The sequence below is a fragment of the Dromiciops gliroides genome, chromosome 1 (assembly GCF_019393635.1).
Source record: "Dromiciops gliroides isolate mDroGli1 chromosome 1, mDroGli1.pri, whole genome shotgun sequence".
NCBI lineage: Eukaryota > Metazoa > Chordata > Mammalia > Microbiotheria > Microbiotheriidae > Dromiciops > Dromiciops gliroides.
Window position 1 is genome coordinate 591,710,743 of NC_057861.1, and position 21,032 is coordinate 591,731,774.

At 38.3% G+C, this 21,032-nt stretch overlaps 1 protein-coding gene across 1 annotated transcript; it reads right to left on the minus strand.

Moving 5' to 3' along the window:
* Positions 1 to 225: 225 nt before the first annotated feature.
* Positions 226 to 17,144, minus strand: METTL22 (methyltransferase 22, Kin17 lysine). The gene is made up of 11 exons (XM_043975272.1): positions 17,002 to 17,144; positions 14,560 to 14,726; positions 13,061 to 13,438; positions 11,929 to 11,969; positions 11,700 to 11,844; positions 8,359 to 8,430; positions 7,945 to 7,998; positions 7,056 to 7,136; positions 5,255 to 5,357; positions 3,382 to 3,550; positions 226 to 353 (listed from the first exon to the last, which is right to left on the minus strand). Exons 2-11 carry the CDS (start codon positions 14,690 to 14,692, stop codon positions 318 to 320), a joined length of 1,212 nt encoding a protein of 403 aa, XP_043831207.1. The 5' UTR covers positions 14,693 to 14,726; positions 17,002 to 17,144; the 3' UTR covers positions 226 to 317.
* Positions 17,145 to 21,032: the final 3,888 nt, after the last annotated feature.

A 21,032-nucleotide genomic window follows, 5' to 3' on the forward strand; every position in this document is an offset into this window, starting at 1 on the left:
ACCAAACCAAACCAAAAAACCAAACCCAAAAAACCAAACCAAAACAAGTGACTAGTAAAGATGGTGGCAATTAAAGAATTCTCATTCAGTTTACACAAGAGATAATGCTCTCAAGGCTGCATGGAACAGGGTCAAACATCAGAAAAATATCACAAAAATTTAAAAATTATTAGACTGCATCAGGCACATTAACCATATTTAATTATAAAAACTAAAGCAAAATAGTTTGGTAGCTTTTGATTTTATTGAAAATACAGTTTGGAAAGAACTGTAGTAAACTGACTCAGGGAAATATTTTCAACCTCGTTCACGAGAGATCAACTTATTGGTGCAGCAACAATCTTCCAGAGTTCCTGCAAATGGAAAGCAGATTTTAAAACTGAATTCTAGTCACTATGATGAAAATGTCAGTTTAATAAAAGGTCATTAGCATAATGGATTTTTAAACCTTATGTAAACCACTACATTCCATCAGTACCATAAGGATCATTTTAGGAAGTGGGGAGAGTTTTTTTTTGTTATTGTGAGATACTCTCATCCAATTGTAGTAAGAAAAGTTGAATCTATAATACTCTTGCAATATAAAAAGACATTTGGGATTCAAACAATTAAAAATGCTAAAATGAATGTCATCAAAATTTCTCCATTTTAAGGGGTCTTAAGCACAATGTACTGTAGCTGATGAATCTGGGAGAGTTTTTCTTTTGTTATAAGCTGTTACCCTTAAAGCCTGCAGGTGAAGAATGTAAAACAGCATATCAATTTCTCTGTAAAAACTAATTTGCTAGGGATATGCTTAGTATGGGAAAATATCAAACTTTCTAATTTAGAGAAACACTAAAAAGTAGAAATATTCACATGATCTCAACTTCAGTACCTGAGCTTGTCAATAGGAGGGTGTGCCTAACATATAAGAAATACATATAAATACATACATATGTTTGCTTTTGTATAACATTACTGTAGAATTTATATAGGTTATCCATCTACAAGGGTGCACAATGCAAGTTACTATACAGATCAGTAATATTATTAAAATAGGGAAGGTTCATGTAAGAAATATACATAATTTATAAACATTTGCTGTCAAAAAAATTTCATGCCAATCTAATTTTGATTCAGACATTGCCCAGATGTATTATTCAAACACTGAGTATCTCTAAATGCTGACAACACTTGAAAGGCCAGGTTTATTTGTTTGTTTTTTAAGAGGGGGGGGAAGTCACCAGTTTTCTATTTCTTACAATGGGATTGAACTTTTTTGATGTAAGAAAATTTTCTCCCCTTTAAGACAATAGTAAGACTTGGCAACTGTTTCCTCTGTTTCTTGTGCTAGCATTAAATACCTAATGAGGGTTAAACACATACTTTTCAATGACTCAACAAATGTACATTAGAAAAGTAAACATTAGAAAACACAATATACCAAAATACTATTTGTGCTTGCAAGTGTGAGGGCTAACCTCAGTATAGGTGGGCAGGAAGCTATTTTTATAGCATGATTAATTAATGGATATAAAGAGAATAAATGCAAATTAATATAAAGTAGTTAAATACAAAATAGTTTGAGAGGAAAACATTAGCTTTGAAGGAAAACAGAGATTCTATGAAGTGAAGAAGCAGTACAATCCTGGCATGGGAGATAGCTAGTATAAGGGCAGAGACAGAAGATGGAGTAGTCTGTGTGTTTATATTTGAGTCTAGAGGCAACAGAGAGCCACTGTAGATGAATGAGTAGGGTTAGTGATATGGTCAGATCACTTTGGCAGTAGTGTGGAGGGAGGCTTGGAGTGAGGAGAGATTTGAGTTGGGGAAACCAATTTAAATAACCTAGGTGAGAGGTGATGAGGGCCAAACTAAGGTGCTAGGTGTGTGATAGAGAGAAGTCAGACATAAGAGATGTAGTGGACAAAGAAATGGAAAGATTGGTCAGTTTTCTGGATATATGGGGTGAGAAAGAGAAAGAAGTTGATAAAATCTGGGATATTGGAAGAATGGTGGTTCCTTCAAAAGAAACAGGAATACTTGGAAGAGGGGTGAATTGGGGGTTGGGGAATGAAAATGAACTGTTTTATACATGTTGAGCTTAAGATGTTTCCAGTTCTGTTTTTTCATTAAGTTGTTTTCAGTGGTGTTGGGCTGTGATCCCATTTGGGGTTTTCTTGGGAAAGATACTGGAGTGGTTTGCCATTTCCTTCTCCAGCACATTTTATAGATGAGGAAACAGAGGCAAACCGGATGAAGTGACTTGCCTAAGGTTACAGAGCTAGTAACTGCCTGAGGCTGGATTTGAACTCAGATCTTCCTGACTCTAGGTCTGGCCTCCTATCCACTGTGCCACCTACATATTCCCTACTATACCCAGGGTGATATATCCAATAGGCAATCAGTGATGTTGGACTGAAGTTTAGAGGAGAGAATGGGGTTGAATATATAAATTTGGGAGCAATCTGTTTGGAAATGATAATCAAATCCATGTGAGCTGATGAGGTCACTGAGAAAGGAGAGAGGGGGTGGGTGGGTCTAGGATAGAGTCTTCAGAAGCATTCGCATTTAGAAGACATCATATAGATGATGAACTAGCAAAGGATGAGATTAGCAAAGGAGACAGGTAGGGAAAAACCAGGAGAGATTAGTGTCAGGAAATCACAAAGAGAAGAGTATATCTAGGAGGAAAGGACAGTCAATAGTATTAAATGCATGAGAGATGTCAAGAGAGATGAGGATTGAAAAAAAATGATCAGATTTGGTAGCTAAGAGATCATTGCTGACTCTGGAAAAAGCAATTTCAGTTACCGGCCTTATTCGATAACTCTAATTCAAATGATCAGTTACTCTTTTAGCCTAAAGCTCTGAAGGTATTATGTTAAACAATAATACCTAGTAATACACTTTAACCTAATAATCAAATGAGTCCTTTATAGACTGCAAGGTTTGCAGAGAAGGGCCCTGACACGCAGATCACTTTTCAATGGAAGATTATTAGGAAACATCTGGAGGTAGTCATGATGTTATGGAAGAGCTCAGCCTTTGGTTGCTCAGAAGGGTAAACAAACCAAAGGGGTCTGGGTCCCTGGGAAGGTGGAGGGGAAGCTGCCAAAAAAGAGAACAGAGTTGAAAGGGAAAAAAGGGAGAAAGAAATGCCAAGCATGGTGTTTGCATCCTTCACAATTTTTACACCCTAGTTCCTGGGTGCTACTATCAATGCAGAGAAAAACAAAAACAAATCAACTTTCTTAAAGTACAGTAATTAGAAAGTTTCAGTTTGGAGTTTTTTTGGCGCTTTCAAGTTTTTTTTTTCTTTCTGCTGACTAAACAGCTTAGTGGCAAAGCAATTAACTCAGCACATTACTGCTAGTTTACTAAATGAATGGCACTTACCAACTGTTCTATACGTTCATAAACAAGGAACTGGGGGAAAGTAGCTTCGATTGGCTCTACGATAAACTTCATTTTGTCATCTCTCAGCTTCTCTAGATCATTTAGGGAAAATCGAAAATGATTGTAAGCTTCACATGTAATGTCCAAATGTCTAAGTGTGAAGTTTAGTCTGGAAAAAAACAAAGAGCCATGTGTTACATTAAGGAATTTCTCAAGACATGCTTTTCTTCTATAATACGTAGAAAATATTGCCAACTTCACTTCCCTAACTATTTGACGCTACCCCAAAAACATATCAGCTTGAATATCAATGTCTTTATGTGTCTCTATCCTTTTTTATCTCCTTGACTGTTTTCGAAATTAGAGGGAAGTCAGGCTAATAAGCTTCATAGTTCTGAAAATAAGCAGAGTTGATAGGCTGAAATTAAAGCTCCTCATTTTCATGGGCAGTTAAAACCTGTTTCAGGATAGTTAAGATTTCATTATTCTCTGAATCCTCTTTCTGATTTCTGGGCTGGGTCACAGTAGACTTCAATTCTGTGTTAATAATTCTATTGCTATCTCTGTAAAATCAAGTGGCTCAAATGCCAAGTTGCTCAGTAAAATTCAAATTTATCAAATTAATAAAATGCCTACTAAGTGAAGAGCTGTGGAAGAAATTCAAAGATGATGCTAAGTACACAACAAGCAACAATCTTCTAGGGAAAAAAATGGAAGAAAAAGAAACAATGTGCATGTTCTGCTAGAACCACTGTAAGTCTCTCTGCTTGTCTCTATTATACAGGTCTAAAACCAAAACTTGGGTCATTTTTCACACCGATGAAATTGCCCTATCATTTGAAAATACACAAAGGCAAATGTTCTGTATGTGTAGCACGAACACCATGTATATAAACACCAATGAAAATCAGCACAAGTGAGCCTATTTCCTCAGGCACCAAGCCCCAAACAGTAGAGACCTTGCAGGCACAATTTATTCTGAAAACTGAAGTAATATAGTCTACTTCAAACGCCCAGGGGGAAAATGCAGTGATGCTAAGGAGTAAAGAGAAACATTTTAAAGTTCACTTGCCAGAGGAAAAAAAAAAATGCTGTCAGAGCTGTATATATTTGTTTCCAGAGTCTATCACTTGTATTTCTGATGTACACACCTTATTTATTTGTTCCTTCTTGTGCTATTAGGAATCCAGAGAAAGGAACTCCATAGAACTTGAGCCTTCCTAACTTAAGATCTCTATTAGTTATAAAGCAGTCAGAGAAGACTTTGTGGAAGTGGGAATGAAGCTGACCCCTGAAGAATGGCAGGGAGTTAAATAAGTAGATGAAGTAAAGAGGATTAAGACAAGGTTCTTAAGCTGTATGATTGGGGAAGTGGTGCTACTGACAAATTTTAAGTTACAAAGAACTTATTTGTGAGGAAAGAGAAATTAACTTTTGAAAATGTTGAACTTTAAATGATGCTAGGAGATCTAATAGAAATGTTTAGTAGGTAATTGGAGATATGAGTTTGGGTAAGGGGACAGGAGGCAGATTTTTGCATCATTAGCATTAAGGGGTAATAATTAAAGCCATGGGAATAAAATTAAAGTCGTGAGAATAAGGAAGACTATATGCATGTAAACATATACATACATGTATATATATACATATATAAACACACACATACATATATTATCTCACATAGAATCCAAATATATACGTACACATATATACACATACACAGAGACATGTTGTATGTACACACACTCACATATGTGTGTATAAGTGGAGAGAGGGAGAGAAAGATTGATTTAAAAGGCAAATTTTGGCTGGCCCATGAAAAAATCTTCCATGTCATCAGTGTAGTACACACAAAATGTGAGGCCAAACATACCTTTTCTCTATTGATAAGAAGATTGTACAAGTATTTTTCAAATTGTGAGTAATTCTGTAGAGTGTTTTAAATAAAGCATCTGTGAGGTCATCATCATAAAAAACTGCAAAAAAATTAATAAAAAGCAGTATATTACAACTTGAAAATTCTCATGCTTCTTGGGGTACCTATGAAAGGAAACATACAGTCTTTTTTTCTTAGTTTCAAAATATGTGGAATGTATTATATGCTTTTTTCTTTTTTATAGTGTTTTTCAATTATATGTAAAGCCAATTTTTAGCATTTTTACAAGATTTTGAATTTGTAATTCTTCTACCTCCCTCCTTCCCCTCTTCCTAAAATGGTAAGCAATTTAATATATGTGCAATCATGTAAAACACATTTCCATATCAGTCACAGTTATAAAAGAAACAGACCAAAAGGAAAAAACCCACACACACAAAAAATAAAGTAAGTGAAAATAGTATGCTTTGATCTGCATTTAGAGTCCACCAGTTTTTTTATCTGGATGTGGATAGCATTTTTCATCACCAGTCCTTTGTAATTGTCTTGGATCATTGTACTGTTGAGAAGAGCTAAGTGGTTCATAGCTGATCATCACCCAATATTGCTATTACTGTGTATAATGTTTTCCTGGTTCTGCTCATTTCACTTTGCATCAACTCACACAATTCATTCCAGGTTTTTCTGAAATCCTTCATCATTTGTTATTGTACAACAGTATTCCATTACAATCATATACTACAACTTGTTCAGCCATTCCTCAATTGATGAGCACCCCCTCATTTTTCAATATTTTGCCACCACAAAAAGAGCTGCTAGGGGATAGCTAGGTAGCACAGTGGATAAAGCACTGGTCCTGGATTCAGGAGGACCTGAGTTCAAATCCAGACTCAGATACCTGATACTTACTAGCTGTGTGACCCTGGGCAAGTCACTTAACCCTCATTGCCCCACAAAAAACAAACAAACAAACAAAATTAAAAAGAGCTACTATAAATATTTTTTTGAACATGTAGGTCCTTTCCCTTTTTTCTGATCTCCTTGGGATTCAGACCTTGTAGTAGTATTGCTGGATTAACGGGTATGCACAGTTTTATAGCCCTTTGGGCATAATTTCAAATTGTTCTCTAGAATAGTTGGATTAGTTCACAACTCTACCAACAGTGCATTAGTGTCCCTTATTTCCTACAGGCTCTACAACTTTTATAATTTTCCCTTTTTTTTTTTTTTTGGTCACATTAGCTAATCTGATAGGTTTGAGGTAGTACTTCAGAGTTGTTTTAATTTGTATCTCTCTAATCAAAAGTGATTTAGAAGGGGCAGCTAGGTGGCTCAGTGGATAAAGCACCTGCCCTGGATTCAGGAGGATCTGAGTTCAAATGCGACCTTACTGGCTGTGTGACCCTGGGCAAGTCACTTAACCCCCCATAGCGCCCCCTCCCCAAAGTGATTTAAGCACTTCTTCACAGAATCATATAGTCTTTTTTTTTTTTTGATGGGGCAATGAGGGTTAAGTGACTTGCCCAGGGTCACACAGCTAGTAAGTGTCAAGTGTCTGATGCTGGATTTGAACTCAGGTCCTCCTGAATTCAGGGCCAGTACTTTATCCACTGTGCCACCCAGCTGCCCCATCATATAGTCTTTAGAATTGAACTAGTACCTCACTGAGCTACAGAGCTGCATGGTCCTGTAATGATCAATTCTGGAAACATCTCCGTAATTCAGAAAACTAAGCACAAGGAGTCACACTATACTAAGCATATAAAAAAACCATCCATATTAACTAATGGTTCCTTACCATCAGCTGCCATTATGATAGTAGTATGAGCATATAAGTCAGAAATTTCTTCTTCAGACCAAGTGAAAGGAAGTTGAGGATCTACCAAAAAACGAACAGGAAAAAAGGAAGAAAGCATTGTCATTTCAACTTCCCCAACCTTACACTTTAGTGGACTGGGAAGTCAGGAGAACTGGATTCTAGTCCTGGTTATTCTCTTAAATATCTATATAACCTTGGGAGATTCACTTAATCTTTCTGGCTCTCAGTTTTCTCACCTGTAAAATAAACCTTGGGAAAAGTTCATTCATTAATCCAACAGCTTCCAAGTAACTACAATGTGAAGATCATTGAGATACCAGCAGGGGGCGATACAAATGTGATTAAGTCTAGATCCCTTTCAGCTTTTGCTGTGATTCACCTTCAAATTGGGGACTATGGGCAATCACTTTTCTCTCTCAGTCCCCTTGTTCCCACATTTGTCCTTAGTAAATCTAGCAAAGATGACAATTATTTTAAACTATAGAAGAGTTTCTGTTTATTCAGGAATAATTAATTTTTTTCTCAAATGCTTCTCTTTTTAAAATATCTTACTTTTATATCACATCCATTCCCCAATGCAGCTTATCCCCCTCTCCCTCCAAGACAGCCTTCCCTTTTCTTTTTCTTTTTTTTTTGGTGAGGCAGTTGGGGTTAAGTGACTTGCCCAGGGTCACACAGCTAGTAAGTGTCAAGTGTCTGAGGCCAGATTTGAACTCAGGTACTCCTGAATCCAGGGCCAATGCTCTATCCACTGAGCCACCTAGCTGCCCCACAGCCTTCTCTTTTAACAAAGAATAAAAAAAGAGAAAAAAAAAACCAGGAAGAATTTCAAAGCAATTATTTGGAACTAATAAGGAAGCAAACTTACCAGTGCACAAGTCATCTTTTAGCCAATCCAATTCTTTAACCTTAACTGTACCTCCTGTTGTAAAAAAAATCCCAAATCACATATTAAAAGTTGGGAGAGGGGAGCACAATACATTGGCGGGGGTAGGGGTGGGGGGGGGTGGGGGGTGTGTGGAGAAATCTTCCTGAAACAGCATGAGCTGAAGAAATTGGAAACAACTAGAGGAAATGCCTCTTTTCTACTTAGTTGGTAGGATATACCAAAGAAAATGGAAATCTATCATCCACAGTCACTGTATAAAGATTTTTTCCACTATTAAAAACAGTCTGAATGGTGTGATTTCATTTTTACCAAAAAACAAAACAAAACAAAAAAACCTAAAACCAGATTAAAAAAACCTTCTCCCCCAAGTGCAAAATATTAAGTGAACTTTACCTCCAGTTGCAGTCAGGTTCCTGTTTAGGGCAACATTCCGTTGGCACATAGCCAGGAGATCTTCACCCACATCTGAAAGCACATGTTTACAAGCATTTTTCAGCAAGAGAAATGATACCATTTTATATTTTAATGATTCAATTTGGGGAGAGGCTTAATATTAAAAATAGAAATGAAATAAAATCATGGGAGATCATCCTATGTTTATATAGGGAATGGACAATGAAGGTACAGAAAAAGTTCTCCAGTCTATCTCATCTCTGAAATCAAAAGAAATAACTCAGTGACCTTAATTATGATTCTTGGTTTTTCTGAGTCTAATGAAAAACTGTCATGGTGCCTATACTAAAGCACGTGCTTAAAAGAGAGCTAATCAGAGTGAGAACAGTTATTATTTAGTCGCAGATCAAATTAAAATATTCATTTAAAATTCTACATATCTCACCATTAGTCCTTCCCATCATTTATACTTGAAAATCTCTAAGTCATTTCTGTGACATTTTTCTCATTTGTTTCAATAGGAATTTACTTCAGCTGCAATCGTACTGACCTAAAGAGCCTATAGTTGTTTTTTTTTTAAGTAATTTTTAGTTGAGACTATATTGCATCTGATGCACATGGAAAATGCTTCTCTGTGTATGCAGAAAAATACATTTCAAAGATTTTAATAATATGTATACAATAAATTAATGCTACTTCTATAGTTCTGCTTTTGATAAAGAAGTCAACCATGTCATCTGATCTATGTTACAACACCATGACAAACATAGAAAAGATTAAAAAGTTGCCTTTGTTATAGTATATAAGAGATTAAGATTAGCAAATTGTAGTAAACTCAAATTAGGATTCTCAAAGTTTTCTATGAAAAGATTGAAACAAAGAAGGGTTTAACTTGGAAATGAATCATTCTCCTAAATAATGTACAGAACCTTCTTAATATCCTGTTTATTAGGGAATATTAACAAGAATTTTAACACGTTTGTAGAGTCAGGAATTTTAAAGAATATCCCTCTTGCTCCTATTTTGAATTATAGAAAATATGACCTATTCAAAAGTTTAAATAGTTTAGGCAAGGAATATTATATAATCATAGGATCTCACTTCAAAAAACCAAAATCAAAATTAACAAACTTGAAATTAATATAGGTTTATAGCATCTGGTTACAAGATTTAAAAAATTCTTTTGTCAAATAGTTAGGTCTGCTATTGAAATTTTAAGTGACACATTTCATAAAGAATGATTCTTTACAAAACAGTAGCTTAAATTTTAATTTAAATGTTCTCAGGAAAAAAATAAAAAAATTTGGTTCCCAAATATGAACAAGAAAGAGAACACTATAAAAAATGTTGAGTTAAAAAGAAAAAAAACGTTGAGTTGAGGACTATTCTGGCTTACTGTTTGCAGCAAGGAGGAAATGAGGGGGAAAGAGTTCAAGCAGTCAAATTACTCCTTCTAGACCTGTCATCTCACTCATCCTAATGTATGTCAGAAAATCCAAGATGGCAAGTGAGCCAAACAACATTCTATTACTGGAGATTCCAAAACACAAAAATTTAGGCAGGAAAAATTTCAGTCCTTTCTAAAGTTAAAAGCTACATTTTGAGGCTTTGAATAAGAGTCATTAAATAACTATGTGACCTTGGGTATGCCACTTTCCTTGTGGGAGGCCTCAGTTTATCCATATGTAAAATTAGATTGAATTAGATGATCTCTATGTCCCTTCTACCTAAAAAATGTTATGATTCACCTGGAAGAGGCACAGAAACATTTTCTTAAGAGATTCTTTTTTAAAAAACAATAAACATTTTTATTTATATTTTTGAATTTTAATTTTTATCCCTCCTTCCCTCCCCTTCCCTCACAGAGGCAGTAAGCAATCAGATATAGGTTATGCATGTGCGATTATGTAAAACATTACCATGTCAGTCATTTTGTACAAGAAAACAAAAGAAAAAAATGGAAGAAAGTGAAAAATAGCATTCTGTTCAATCAATATCAGTTCTTTTTTTTGGAGGCAGATAGTATGTTTCATCAATAGTCCTTTGGGATTGCCTTGGATCAATGTATTGTTGAGAATAGTCAGGTCATTCACAGTTCTTCATCAAACAATATTGCTGTCTCGGTACACAATGTTCTTTTGGTTCTGTTCACTTCACTATACATCAGTTCATACAAGTCTTTCCAGGCCTTTCTGAAATCATCCTGCTTGTCATTTCTTATAGCATGATAATATTCCGTCACCACTGTATATCACAGCTTGCTTTGCCATTCCCCAACTGATGGGTATTCCTTTGATTTTCAATTCTTAGCCACCACAAAAAAAGCTGCTATAAATTTTTGTACAAATAGGTCTTTTTATCTTTTTGGGGATGTCTTTGGGATATAAACATAGCAGTGGTACTGCTGGATCAAAGAGTATGCACAGTTTCATAGCCCTTTGGGCATAGTTCCAAATTGTTCTCTAGAATGGCTGGATTTTTTCACAACTCCACCAACAGTGGATTAGTGTCCCAGCTTTCCCATATCCCCTCCAACATCCAATATTTTCCATTTTTGTTATATTTGTCACTCTGATAGGTGTGAGGTGATACCACAAAGTTGTTTTAATTTGCATTTCTCTGATCAATAGTAATCTAGAGCATTTTTTCATATGATCGTAGATAGCTTTGATTTCTTTTTAAGAGATTCTTAAATATCTGAAAATTCTGCCTGCTCAGTTTAATATTAAGTATGTGGCAAAAACAGAAATTAAAGGCAATCATCTTGAATAGCTGCCTCAAGATGATGGTTTCATTTAGTTAGCTCTTTGATGAACATTTGGTGAACATTTGGTAGGGAAGGAGAGGCTAGTATATATTAACTGTTCATCATAGACATTCAACCTCAATTAGCCCAAATTTTGCTATAGGTTTTGCTAGTAAAAGTACTGCATGATTTTAAGATCTTTTCCCATGCTTCTATGCTTCTTCCTTTGGTAAGGAAATGGGAAAAAGCATGTATCCCTTTCTCCTTCCTACTCCTGCCCTCTCCATTTTTCTGGCACTTCTCTCCTTTCTCAGTTGGTAGGACAGTGATAGGAGCATAGGCTTCCAACAGTTCTAAAAGGTTCCTAGTTCTGTCTAGGTTTGATCTAAAGCTTCAGGGTCACTCTGACAATAGAGATTAAAAATCAAGTTGGGGGTGACTTGTAAGAAGGGGAGATAAAGCCAGGGTAATAAAGAAGAAAAATCAATAGCTGCTTGCTTTCAATTTTCAGTTTCTTCTTATACAGTCTGTACACACTTGTAAGAATACTGCTATTTTATCTTAATATATCTCAAATAATCGAGACACAAAATACCTGTGCAGTAAACAGTCTTAGCAACAGTTGCTGTGATGATGCTGGCAATTCCAGTGCCGGCTCCAAGCTCAAGCACAGTGCAACTTTTGAACAGATCACGTTGGAACAGGATGTAGTCAGCTAGAAGGAAAGCTCCTCGCCAAACCTTCAGGGCACAAATAAAGCACGAAGTCAAGCTTTAAGGAAAGTTCTAAGATGCTAAAGGCAAAAAGCAAAAGAAGAATCCTACCTGTTTGCCAACATCTTCTAGAGGGGTAGCCATGGTGTGCTCTGGCAGAATGGAAAATCAAAACAAAAACACCCACAGTGAAATGAGGACTGAACAAAAGGATAATGGCATAGGAGAAGTTAGAATTTGATTTAAATTGCAATTGTTAAAAATGATCATATGTTCTTTGAAAGGAATAGGTGAACAAATCTAATTCTAAGGAGAAAGACAGTCTTGATTTGAAAAAGTTAGGGGTTTTTTTTTTTGCTCTTCATTCCCAAGATAAGTACCCAACAGGCAAGAGCAACAGCTCTGAATTTTCAAAGTGGGCATATTCTGTACTTATGACTGTGCTAACAAAGGTGGCAATTGGTATCTGTTGTAAGGGAAATTTAAAAACCAAATGGCACCCTTCCTCTCATCCTATACCTCTCACTATTGGCTTCTAACAACTTAGGTCAGATGAATTTGTGATTGGTAGCTAAAGCAACTAAACATGCATTTATTTTTAATGGGATACACTCTTTCAGGGGGAATGAAAAATTTTTTAACACAGATTGCCAAAATTTAGCATCTAGCTTAATGGTAATTCAAAAACATAAGAGCCAGAATGTGACAGAGGCAGGTTTGAACATCCCTTCCACACACTTGAGGCCCACTTAATTTTTGACACTTTAAGTCATTAGGCTTTATTGAAGGATTACCAGGTATATCCCTGTTCCTAACATTCTCTTTATGCAGAGGTCTTCTAAATCTTCACCTCCAGCCTTGACTTCTTTCAGAATCTTCATTTCCCCCTAACTGTTTATTGGGCAGCACCACTAATATATTTTGCCATGATCCCAAATTCAACATCATCTTTTCCCCCCCAGCCAGTAAACAACCCTATTTTTATCAATAGTACCTCATTTTTCCAGGCATCAAGGCTCAAGAAAGTGGAGTGATTTACCTAAGATGTAAGTACCTAAGATGTATTCTGTGATATACTCTTGAATTTACTCTTCAGAAATTTTCCACATTAAGTAACCAGTTAGTGAAATTTTATCAAATGGGTCCTTGCATAAAGGGGAAGTGGGTAACATAGTGGACAATATCTTTACAGTCTTACAGAAGACAGACATAGTTTTTGAATGGACAACTGTTGCATACTTACCTATTTTAACCATGTTGTGGTGGATATTTTCTTGCTCTTTTTCATTTAAATTTTCTGCTCCCTGGGTTAGGATTTTAGGATGTATTTTATTTCTTGATAGCTCTTTTTGTTCTGTTTCAGAGAAAGCCCGTGGTCTTCTCACCACTTCCAAGTCACCATCATCATCCAATAGAGCTTCTATTCTCATAGAAGGGAAAGTTTTAGTTTCATTCTTGTTCAGAAAATCTACAGAATTGCTACTCTTGCCACAGGGTTCCTGAATACTTCTGTCTTCATGTACTGTATTTTCTATTTGAATGTCTTTTTGTTTTTTACCCTTAACTTGAGTATCTTTCCAAGAATCTTTGTTCCACAGAAGTTTGAATTGTGACAGAAAAACTGAAAAACAAAACAAAACAAAAACACATAAATATGGGGCAGGAAGATTTCTCTCTTGGAAACTGCTGACTTCCTGAGATATTTGAAAGTCTAGTTTGATAGTACTAAATAAAAGGCTTGGAACAAACAATAGTATGCATTCCCACAGGGTTCACCAGATGGGTGAATAACTTGGAGTATAGGTTCAGCAATGACTATACCCTTTACAATTTGGTAGTCAAAAGCAGAGATGAAATTGAATAAGCAAGTACAAGGTATTCAGATAAAAGCAAATAAAGCAGGACCTATATTAATGGAAAATTTCAGAAGAGTAAGTTCAAGAGTATATCACTGAATACCTCTTGACATAAAGCATGATAACATGCACAAACAGGAGTATAATGCACAAGAACTGCAAGGCAATGATCAGATTACATGCTAAAATAGTTAAACCTTTGAGAAGGCCCTGTCCAATTCAGGGCTCCACAGCTGAAGAGAGTTGGGAATTTAGAGAGGATATAGATCAGATATTCTTGGCCTTTTTTTATGTCATGGACCTGCTTGCAATCTGATGAAGGATCTGAGCAATTTGGATGATAGCCATGGAATGGATGTTAAAGATTGGAATTTAAACTCTGAGAAAAGTTCAAAGTAGCTATCTGGGGGAGAAAGTTAAGGAAACTCTAATCCCAGTGTTTATATATTTAAATGAATAGTAGTTACAGAGAAGGCAGTTGACTATAGTTCTTTATCTCCAAAGACAATAAAATGATAAGGGATCTCAGAAGTAATTTACTCCAACTCTAGTATTTTACAGATAGGAGAGCTGAGGCCAGGAAGGGGTTAAGTGACAAGGTCACTCAAGTCATAAAGAGAAGGGCTGGGATTTGAGCCCAGGTCTTCAATTGTGTTTTTTTTTCCATTGCACCATGCTTCTAAAACAGCAAGAAAACACTTGGCTTTTCCTCACAGATGAACTCATTGTGTTGCTAATTAAACAACTCCTCATTCTTTCCTTTCCCCCAATCAATGTTAAGAATAGGATATATGATCCTATTTTTGGGAGTGCCTTGGTAAATCAAACCCAAATGGGAAATAAACACACGAGATCAGTAATTCTGCCATGAACCTTCTGTCCTTACCAGGTTGGCCAACAGCATTCAGACGCACCATGAGGTGCCTTCTGTTTGGGGTATTTAGATGCACATCAGACAGCACAGTGTCACTTTTAAATGTTATTTCTTCCATAGCTTCCTCCTCTTCTGGGTCCACCATGTTGCAGTGTTGCTATTAATTTGTATAGAAGCATCTAGAATGAAAAGATAACCAACCCCTTAATGAAAGGCTGTTAACAAATGAAAATGTTTCACTATCTAACTCAATACTTATCAAAAGACACTTGGAAATATGTCCTTGAGTTGGTTTGGGTTTCTTCAACAAGCATTTATTAAGTGCCTAGTGTGTATAACAAACAAACCAAGAGGTATAGAATAATGGTTGGTAAACCTCAGAGTCAGATGATCAAGAATTCTGCCTCTGACACATAGTTTCTATATGACCCCGAGTATGTAATTTAACCTAATGTAATGTAATTTAAGGGGTTAAAATCATAAGTTAAAGAATATTTTACTTAATAGGAGTTCCCCAGACTAGTAATATCTAAAAAAAAAAAATCCCATCTAAAAAGAATCCCATCTAAAAAAATTGTGTAGCCTACAATGGTAGGCACTGGAAATTCAAAGCTAACTAAAACAAGGGCCATGCTCTCAAAGACATTACAACTGGTGGTGATAAGATAGATATACAAATAAATATAAAGCAAATTAGGCTACTTAAGAGCATAAAAGGATTATAATCTGTTTTGAGATTAGATGACTGAGATCATATATTCTATACAATGCAGGCCTGTACAGTGTGTCTAATAAGAGTGCTTAATCATAGGAAGGGTATATAACACAAACCATATGCAAGAGATGTTATTCTCTGAGACACAATCCAGCCAAGGATCCAACTGGTTTCCTGGAATCTAATCACTGTAGACCAATGATTCAGTTTAGGGATATTATTCAGACCCCTCTTTTATTCTTTTTTCCCACCGGCAGCAAAAAGGGAAAAGGCAAAAGGCAAAATTCTGAAGAGTCTGTCCCAGTGCCTGTGAACAATTTTGATAAAAGTATTCTTTTTTTCTTTCTTTTTTTTTTTAAAGGGGGTAGAAGGGAAAAAGTAAGTGCTGAGGAGGTTGTGTATGGATTTCATTCATTCTTCTTTAGCCCATGTAATTGAGAGCTGGTGACAGCACATAGTGTCTTTTCTTGTAAATGTCTATATTTTGGGTTGTAGAAGTCTAAGAGAAGTTTGTGATAACACTCTGTGAACTGCACATGTCCAGTATTATTTTTAAGAAGACAGGAAAGAAAAGGATTTTAAGATACCACCATGCTGATGATATCCTGTCTCAAAAAGACCAAGGTGGCTTGTTAGGAAGACTTGGACTTTAAGTAAGCAGTGTGTGTTCTTGGGAAAGTCATTTCCTCTCTTCCCCAGCTGTTTCCTCATCTGTCAACTGAGAATAAATAATATTTCTATTACTTTGCTACTAGGAAGAGTTGGTTTGGACAATGTGCTCTCTCAACTCTAAAAATCTATATAAACATTATTTTACAAAACTTGAAAGGTTCTTCCTTACCTTCAAGTTTCTTTCCCACCCAAGTGGGAAATCATGGGGTCAAAAAGCTGGAAGAGATCTGGGGGTGGGAGAGGTCATGTAGAGCCACTTGAAAGATGAATCCCTTCTTACCCAGTGACTGACAGAGCCACCCAACTTCCACTGGAAAACCTCCAGTAAAACTGGCAACTCACTAAATATGCAAGGAGCCTATTACACTTTTCAGCAACCCTAACTGTTAAGGACTTTTTGTATATATAAATCTGACAATTGGCACCTCTGAGAAAACATTGCTTTATCACTGAAACCTGCTTTTAAAAAGCAAAAACTGCAGGAAAGGATAACACAAGAAACCACTAAAAGATGAAAGTTTAATTAATTGATCAGACCAGTTTGGGAGGTGGGGTGGGGTGGGTGGAGGGCATTACAGTCTCAGAGAGGATAGAGTATGACATTGTACTAGACTCGATTCTTTTGGGGGCCTTTCTTACGTTTGTACAGGGTCTAACACCGAACAGACCACAGCAGACTTTTGTTAAATAAACGAATAAATAAATGAGGGTACTAGGCACTGGGGTGAAGGCGGATGGGCTGAGGGTGGGGGGTATGGGGTCACAGGCAGGACTGTGGACACATAGGTTCAGACCGTCTCCTAACCCCCTGTCATTGACAAATCTATCCACGGGTTCAGCTCCGCCCCCCCACAACACGTGCACGCGCCCGCCTAACCGTCAGCACCCCGGCACCCCAGGGCAGCGCCAGGCGTGCGCGCGCACGTACGCATCGGCTCCCCTCCGACCCCCAAGTGCCCAGTCCCAGGCCTATCTAGGGTCTGCCCAAGCCTTTCCCACAGCGCGCCCCCATGCTCCCCATTAGACGCGCCCCTCCCTATGTCTCGATTGGAAAAGAGGAGGCTTACCCGGCTACCGGGGCGAGGCTGAGTCCAAGTGGACCCACCAACCCTCAAGGTCACCCGTCGGGGGAAGCTTGAGTCACCTCCTCCCCCGCCGCCATGTTCGGCGCGCGCAGCTACGGCGTTCTTCCCCTCCCCCCACCGCCCCCATCCAGCCTGGGAGCGCGCCTGCGGGAACCGCCAGGGGGCGCTCGGAATGGCCTCGCGCGCCAGTCCCGAGCCCAAGAAAAGAGAAGGCCTCGTGAGCGTGCCCGGCCTCGGGCCGGAGCGCGAGCCCGTGCGCGTGCGCTGTCACCTTTGCCTAACCTGAGCCCGCGACGCCGAGGGTAGCTGCGAACCCTCTGGTTAGTACAGCGCAGTCAAACGCGGCTGCCCCAGGAAGGGCCTGTGGCAGTGCGGCAGCTCCTTTAGAGGCCGGCCGGGCGGAGCGGAATGGAGGCTCCCATCTTCTCCCCTCCCCTCCCCTCCCTTCTTTCTCTTCTACCTTCCCATTCTTTTCCTTTCTTTTTCTGTTCCTTCCTTTTATTCACTTCTTCCTTTTCTTCTTTGTTCCTTTCCTTCCCTCCTTTTCTTCCTCCTTTCCGTTTCATCCCACTTCTTTTTTTGGAGGGGGGGTGAGGCAATTGGGGTTAAGTGACTTGCCCAGGATCACACAGTTAGTAAGTGTGTCTGAGGTCACATTTGAACTCAGGTCCTCCTGAATCCAGGGCTGGTGCTCTATCCACTGCACCACCTTTCATCCCACTTCTTACCTTTCTCTCTTACTATTTCTTTTTCCTTTCTTTTTTTTAAACCCTTTGTTTCCTTTTCTTTTTTCTCTTCCCTCCCCCCCCCCCTTTACTTTGCCTCTTCTTTTTCTTTTCTTTTTTTTTTTGCACGGGGCAATGAGGGTTAAATGACTTGCCCAGGGTCACACAGCTAGTAAGAGTCAAATGTCTGAGGTCACATTTGAACTCAGGTCCTCCTGAATCCAGGGCTAGTGCTTTATCCACCGCATCACCTAGCTGCCCCTCTCCTTTCCTCTTTTTAAATTCTTTTTCTTTATTTTCTTTTTGGCCTTGACCTCAGGGAAACTTGATTTGTTATCTGTTCTCTGACTCTGTGTGACCATCCGTGACCAAGTCACTTAACTTCTCTAAGTTTGTTTCCTCATCTGTAAAATGGGGGAATTTTATTACATGGCTGTGAAAGTCACTTAAGACTCAATCTATGGTCCCACGATTCTCCTTTCTTCCTTCATTCCTCTTCCTTTCCTTTATCTTCTTTCCTTCTTTTCATTCCTTCTTCATTTGTTTTTTAAAAGTTTCATTGGTGCTTTTTGGCTTTATTGTTGGTCCTTCATTCTTGAAGAGGACCATGACATCAGGGTGATGTCATGACTTTCAATGCATTGGATTTAAGTGAGGGCTGTGCAAGGTCACCAACCTCACTCTCTCCTACAGAGCCTTCTGGGTCCAGTGGCAAGATAGATATCAGGATGACTGGAGATGGCTCTGGATGTTTGAGGCAACTGGGTTAAGTGACTTTTGCCCAAGGTTTTGCCCAAGGTCACACAGCCAGTAAATGTATGAGATCAAATTTGAACTCAGATCATCCCAACTTCAGGGCCACTTCACCACTTAGCTGCCCTATATTTTGTTTTTATATCATAAGGGGGGGCGGTGCCAACAACACTTCCTTGTGTCAAGTATACAAAAACTCAGACCAACTAGGTGGTCAGTAAGTAAGTGAGGCATTTTATTCAGGATCAAGGAATTGCAATTCAGGGCAGTGGGTTATTTTTTCATACAAGGATTCTGTTAAGGGCTAAAATTCTAGCTAACCTGTCTAAAATATCTAGTGAGTGGTCGCCAATAAATTATAAGCTTTAGCAAGAGTTAGACTTTTAAGCATTTATTAAGGAGAATAAGAATTTGATAAAGAGAGAAGAAAGGCCAGATTCCTATCTATTAAAGGGAGAGCGCATTTCTAGCTGCCTTCTCTACCAGCATCCCCAGGAAAGAGAGAGTGAGACCGAGTGCCAGTCTCTTCCTTCCTCCTCCCACTAGCCCGCGTCACTTCCTGACGCCAAAGAAAAGACTCCTGGTCTTGTCCTCAAAGACCTTCGCTTCATGGGCGGAACTCTTCTACAGTAAGTCTCCAGCAGGTGGCGTCATTCCAATCGTTACAGTTCCCATAGAGGGGAGTTATAATAGGAGTTATATATAATCAGTGGTGGGTGGGTTGATAGGTAGTTGGAACCATGGGTAAAACCACAGAATTGGTTTAAGCCACCTCTAGCCTGCAGAGGCTGGCTGTTGGCCTGGCCTCAAGCCAGGCTTACTTGTAGGGTTAACAAAAGAGCCAAACTGCAGAAAGATAGAAGATAAAAAGAACAAAGTTGCAACCTGGAAAACTATTCCTGACCAGTAATTGGGCCAGTTGTAAACTGCTAGTCAGAGCAAGGTTGGGGCCCAGTTTTCCAGGGGTTTACATCTATTCCCTACCTTGTAACAGTAACAGTTAAATAGAAACATGTTCTGACAATGTATACAATTTTTTGTCTTAATTGTACCCTGCCTCTACTGTGGAGAGAGATATGTTTTATTATTAGTTCTGTAGCACTTTGGGGTAGCTAGGTGACTCAATGGATAGAGCACAAAACCTGGGGTCAGGAAGACCTGAATTCAAATTCAGCCTCAGACATTTCCTAGCTGTGTGACCCTGGGCAAGTCACTTAACCCTGTTTGCCCCAGTTCCTCATCTGTAACATGAACTGGAGAAAGAAATCACAAACAACTCCAGTATCCTCGCCAAAAAACAAAAACAAAAACAAAACAAAAAACCCCAAACCCCCGAAATGGAGTCACAGAGTACTCTCTGACATAACTGAAATGACTCAACAACAACAAAAATAGAACTTTAACTGGTTTTTCAAATACTGAGCTCAGTTTTCTCTTAACAATCTCTTGGTATTTCTTGTCATTTCTGTAAGCCAACTTGTTGCTAAAGAAGAGCTATCCCATAGGTGACATCTCTGAAAACTGAATTTTTTATACGTCACTCAATAGAATCAGAGTTTGAAAGAGCTGGAAGGAATCCAAGATACATTCTTGATTGCTCCCTTCATTGTACAGATGAAGAAACTGTGGCCCAGAAAATGGCAGAGGGAGAATTCAGGTGTCCCAATTCCCCTAGCCTCTTGCATTTTGCATTATGCCAGACTGCCTCCCATTAAACACTGAACTCTACTGTCCTTTGTATTGCTCATGATTTGTTTCATGTATGTTAATTATTTCATCAATTTAATAGTCCTCTGGCTTTGCATTTTAATGATGAATACTATTTGTTTTTGTTTTTTTTAGTGAGGCAATTGGGGTTAAGTGACTTGCCCAGGGTCACACAGCTACTAAGTGTTAAGTGTCTGAGGTCGGATTTGAACTCAGGTACTCCTAACTCCAGGGCAGGTGCTCTATCCACTGCGCCACCTAGCTGCCCCATGATGGATACTATTTGGAAGATTTGGACTTTAAAGGGTCCTCAAGTCACATAGCCCAACTTCCACATTTACAGAAAAGGACACTGAGATCTAGGCAGATGATTGACTAACTCAAATCTAATGCTTCATTGCTCTACTGGAAGCCATGCCCAGTCATTATAGGAACTTGAATAGTGAGGGCCCCATCAACATATTATTGCTTCATCTGATGACTGTTAAATTCCTACCTTCCACTCTCCTTATTCTTGTAGTTCAGAGTCATTGTGAACTGAAGTGAAATTTTTTCCCCTACTACCTCTCCCTTAACACTCATCCCTATCTATACCACCCTTGTCCTTTCACAGTTCATAAATTCAGCTTTCCTCCTAGTCTATTGTGCAGCTCTGTGATGTCACTCCATTGTTAACAGATTCTCTTTCATCTTAGGTCTCTTCATATTGTGAGAATTTGACTGTCTCCAGAAATTACTATATCTTTGGCAATCCACAGTCCATGGCACAGTTTTCATGTCTCCCAAAACAATGGGCCAGGAGGAGGTGGTGACTTATTTTTGCTTTCT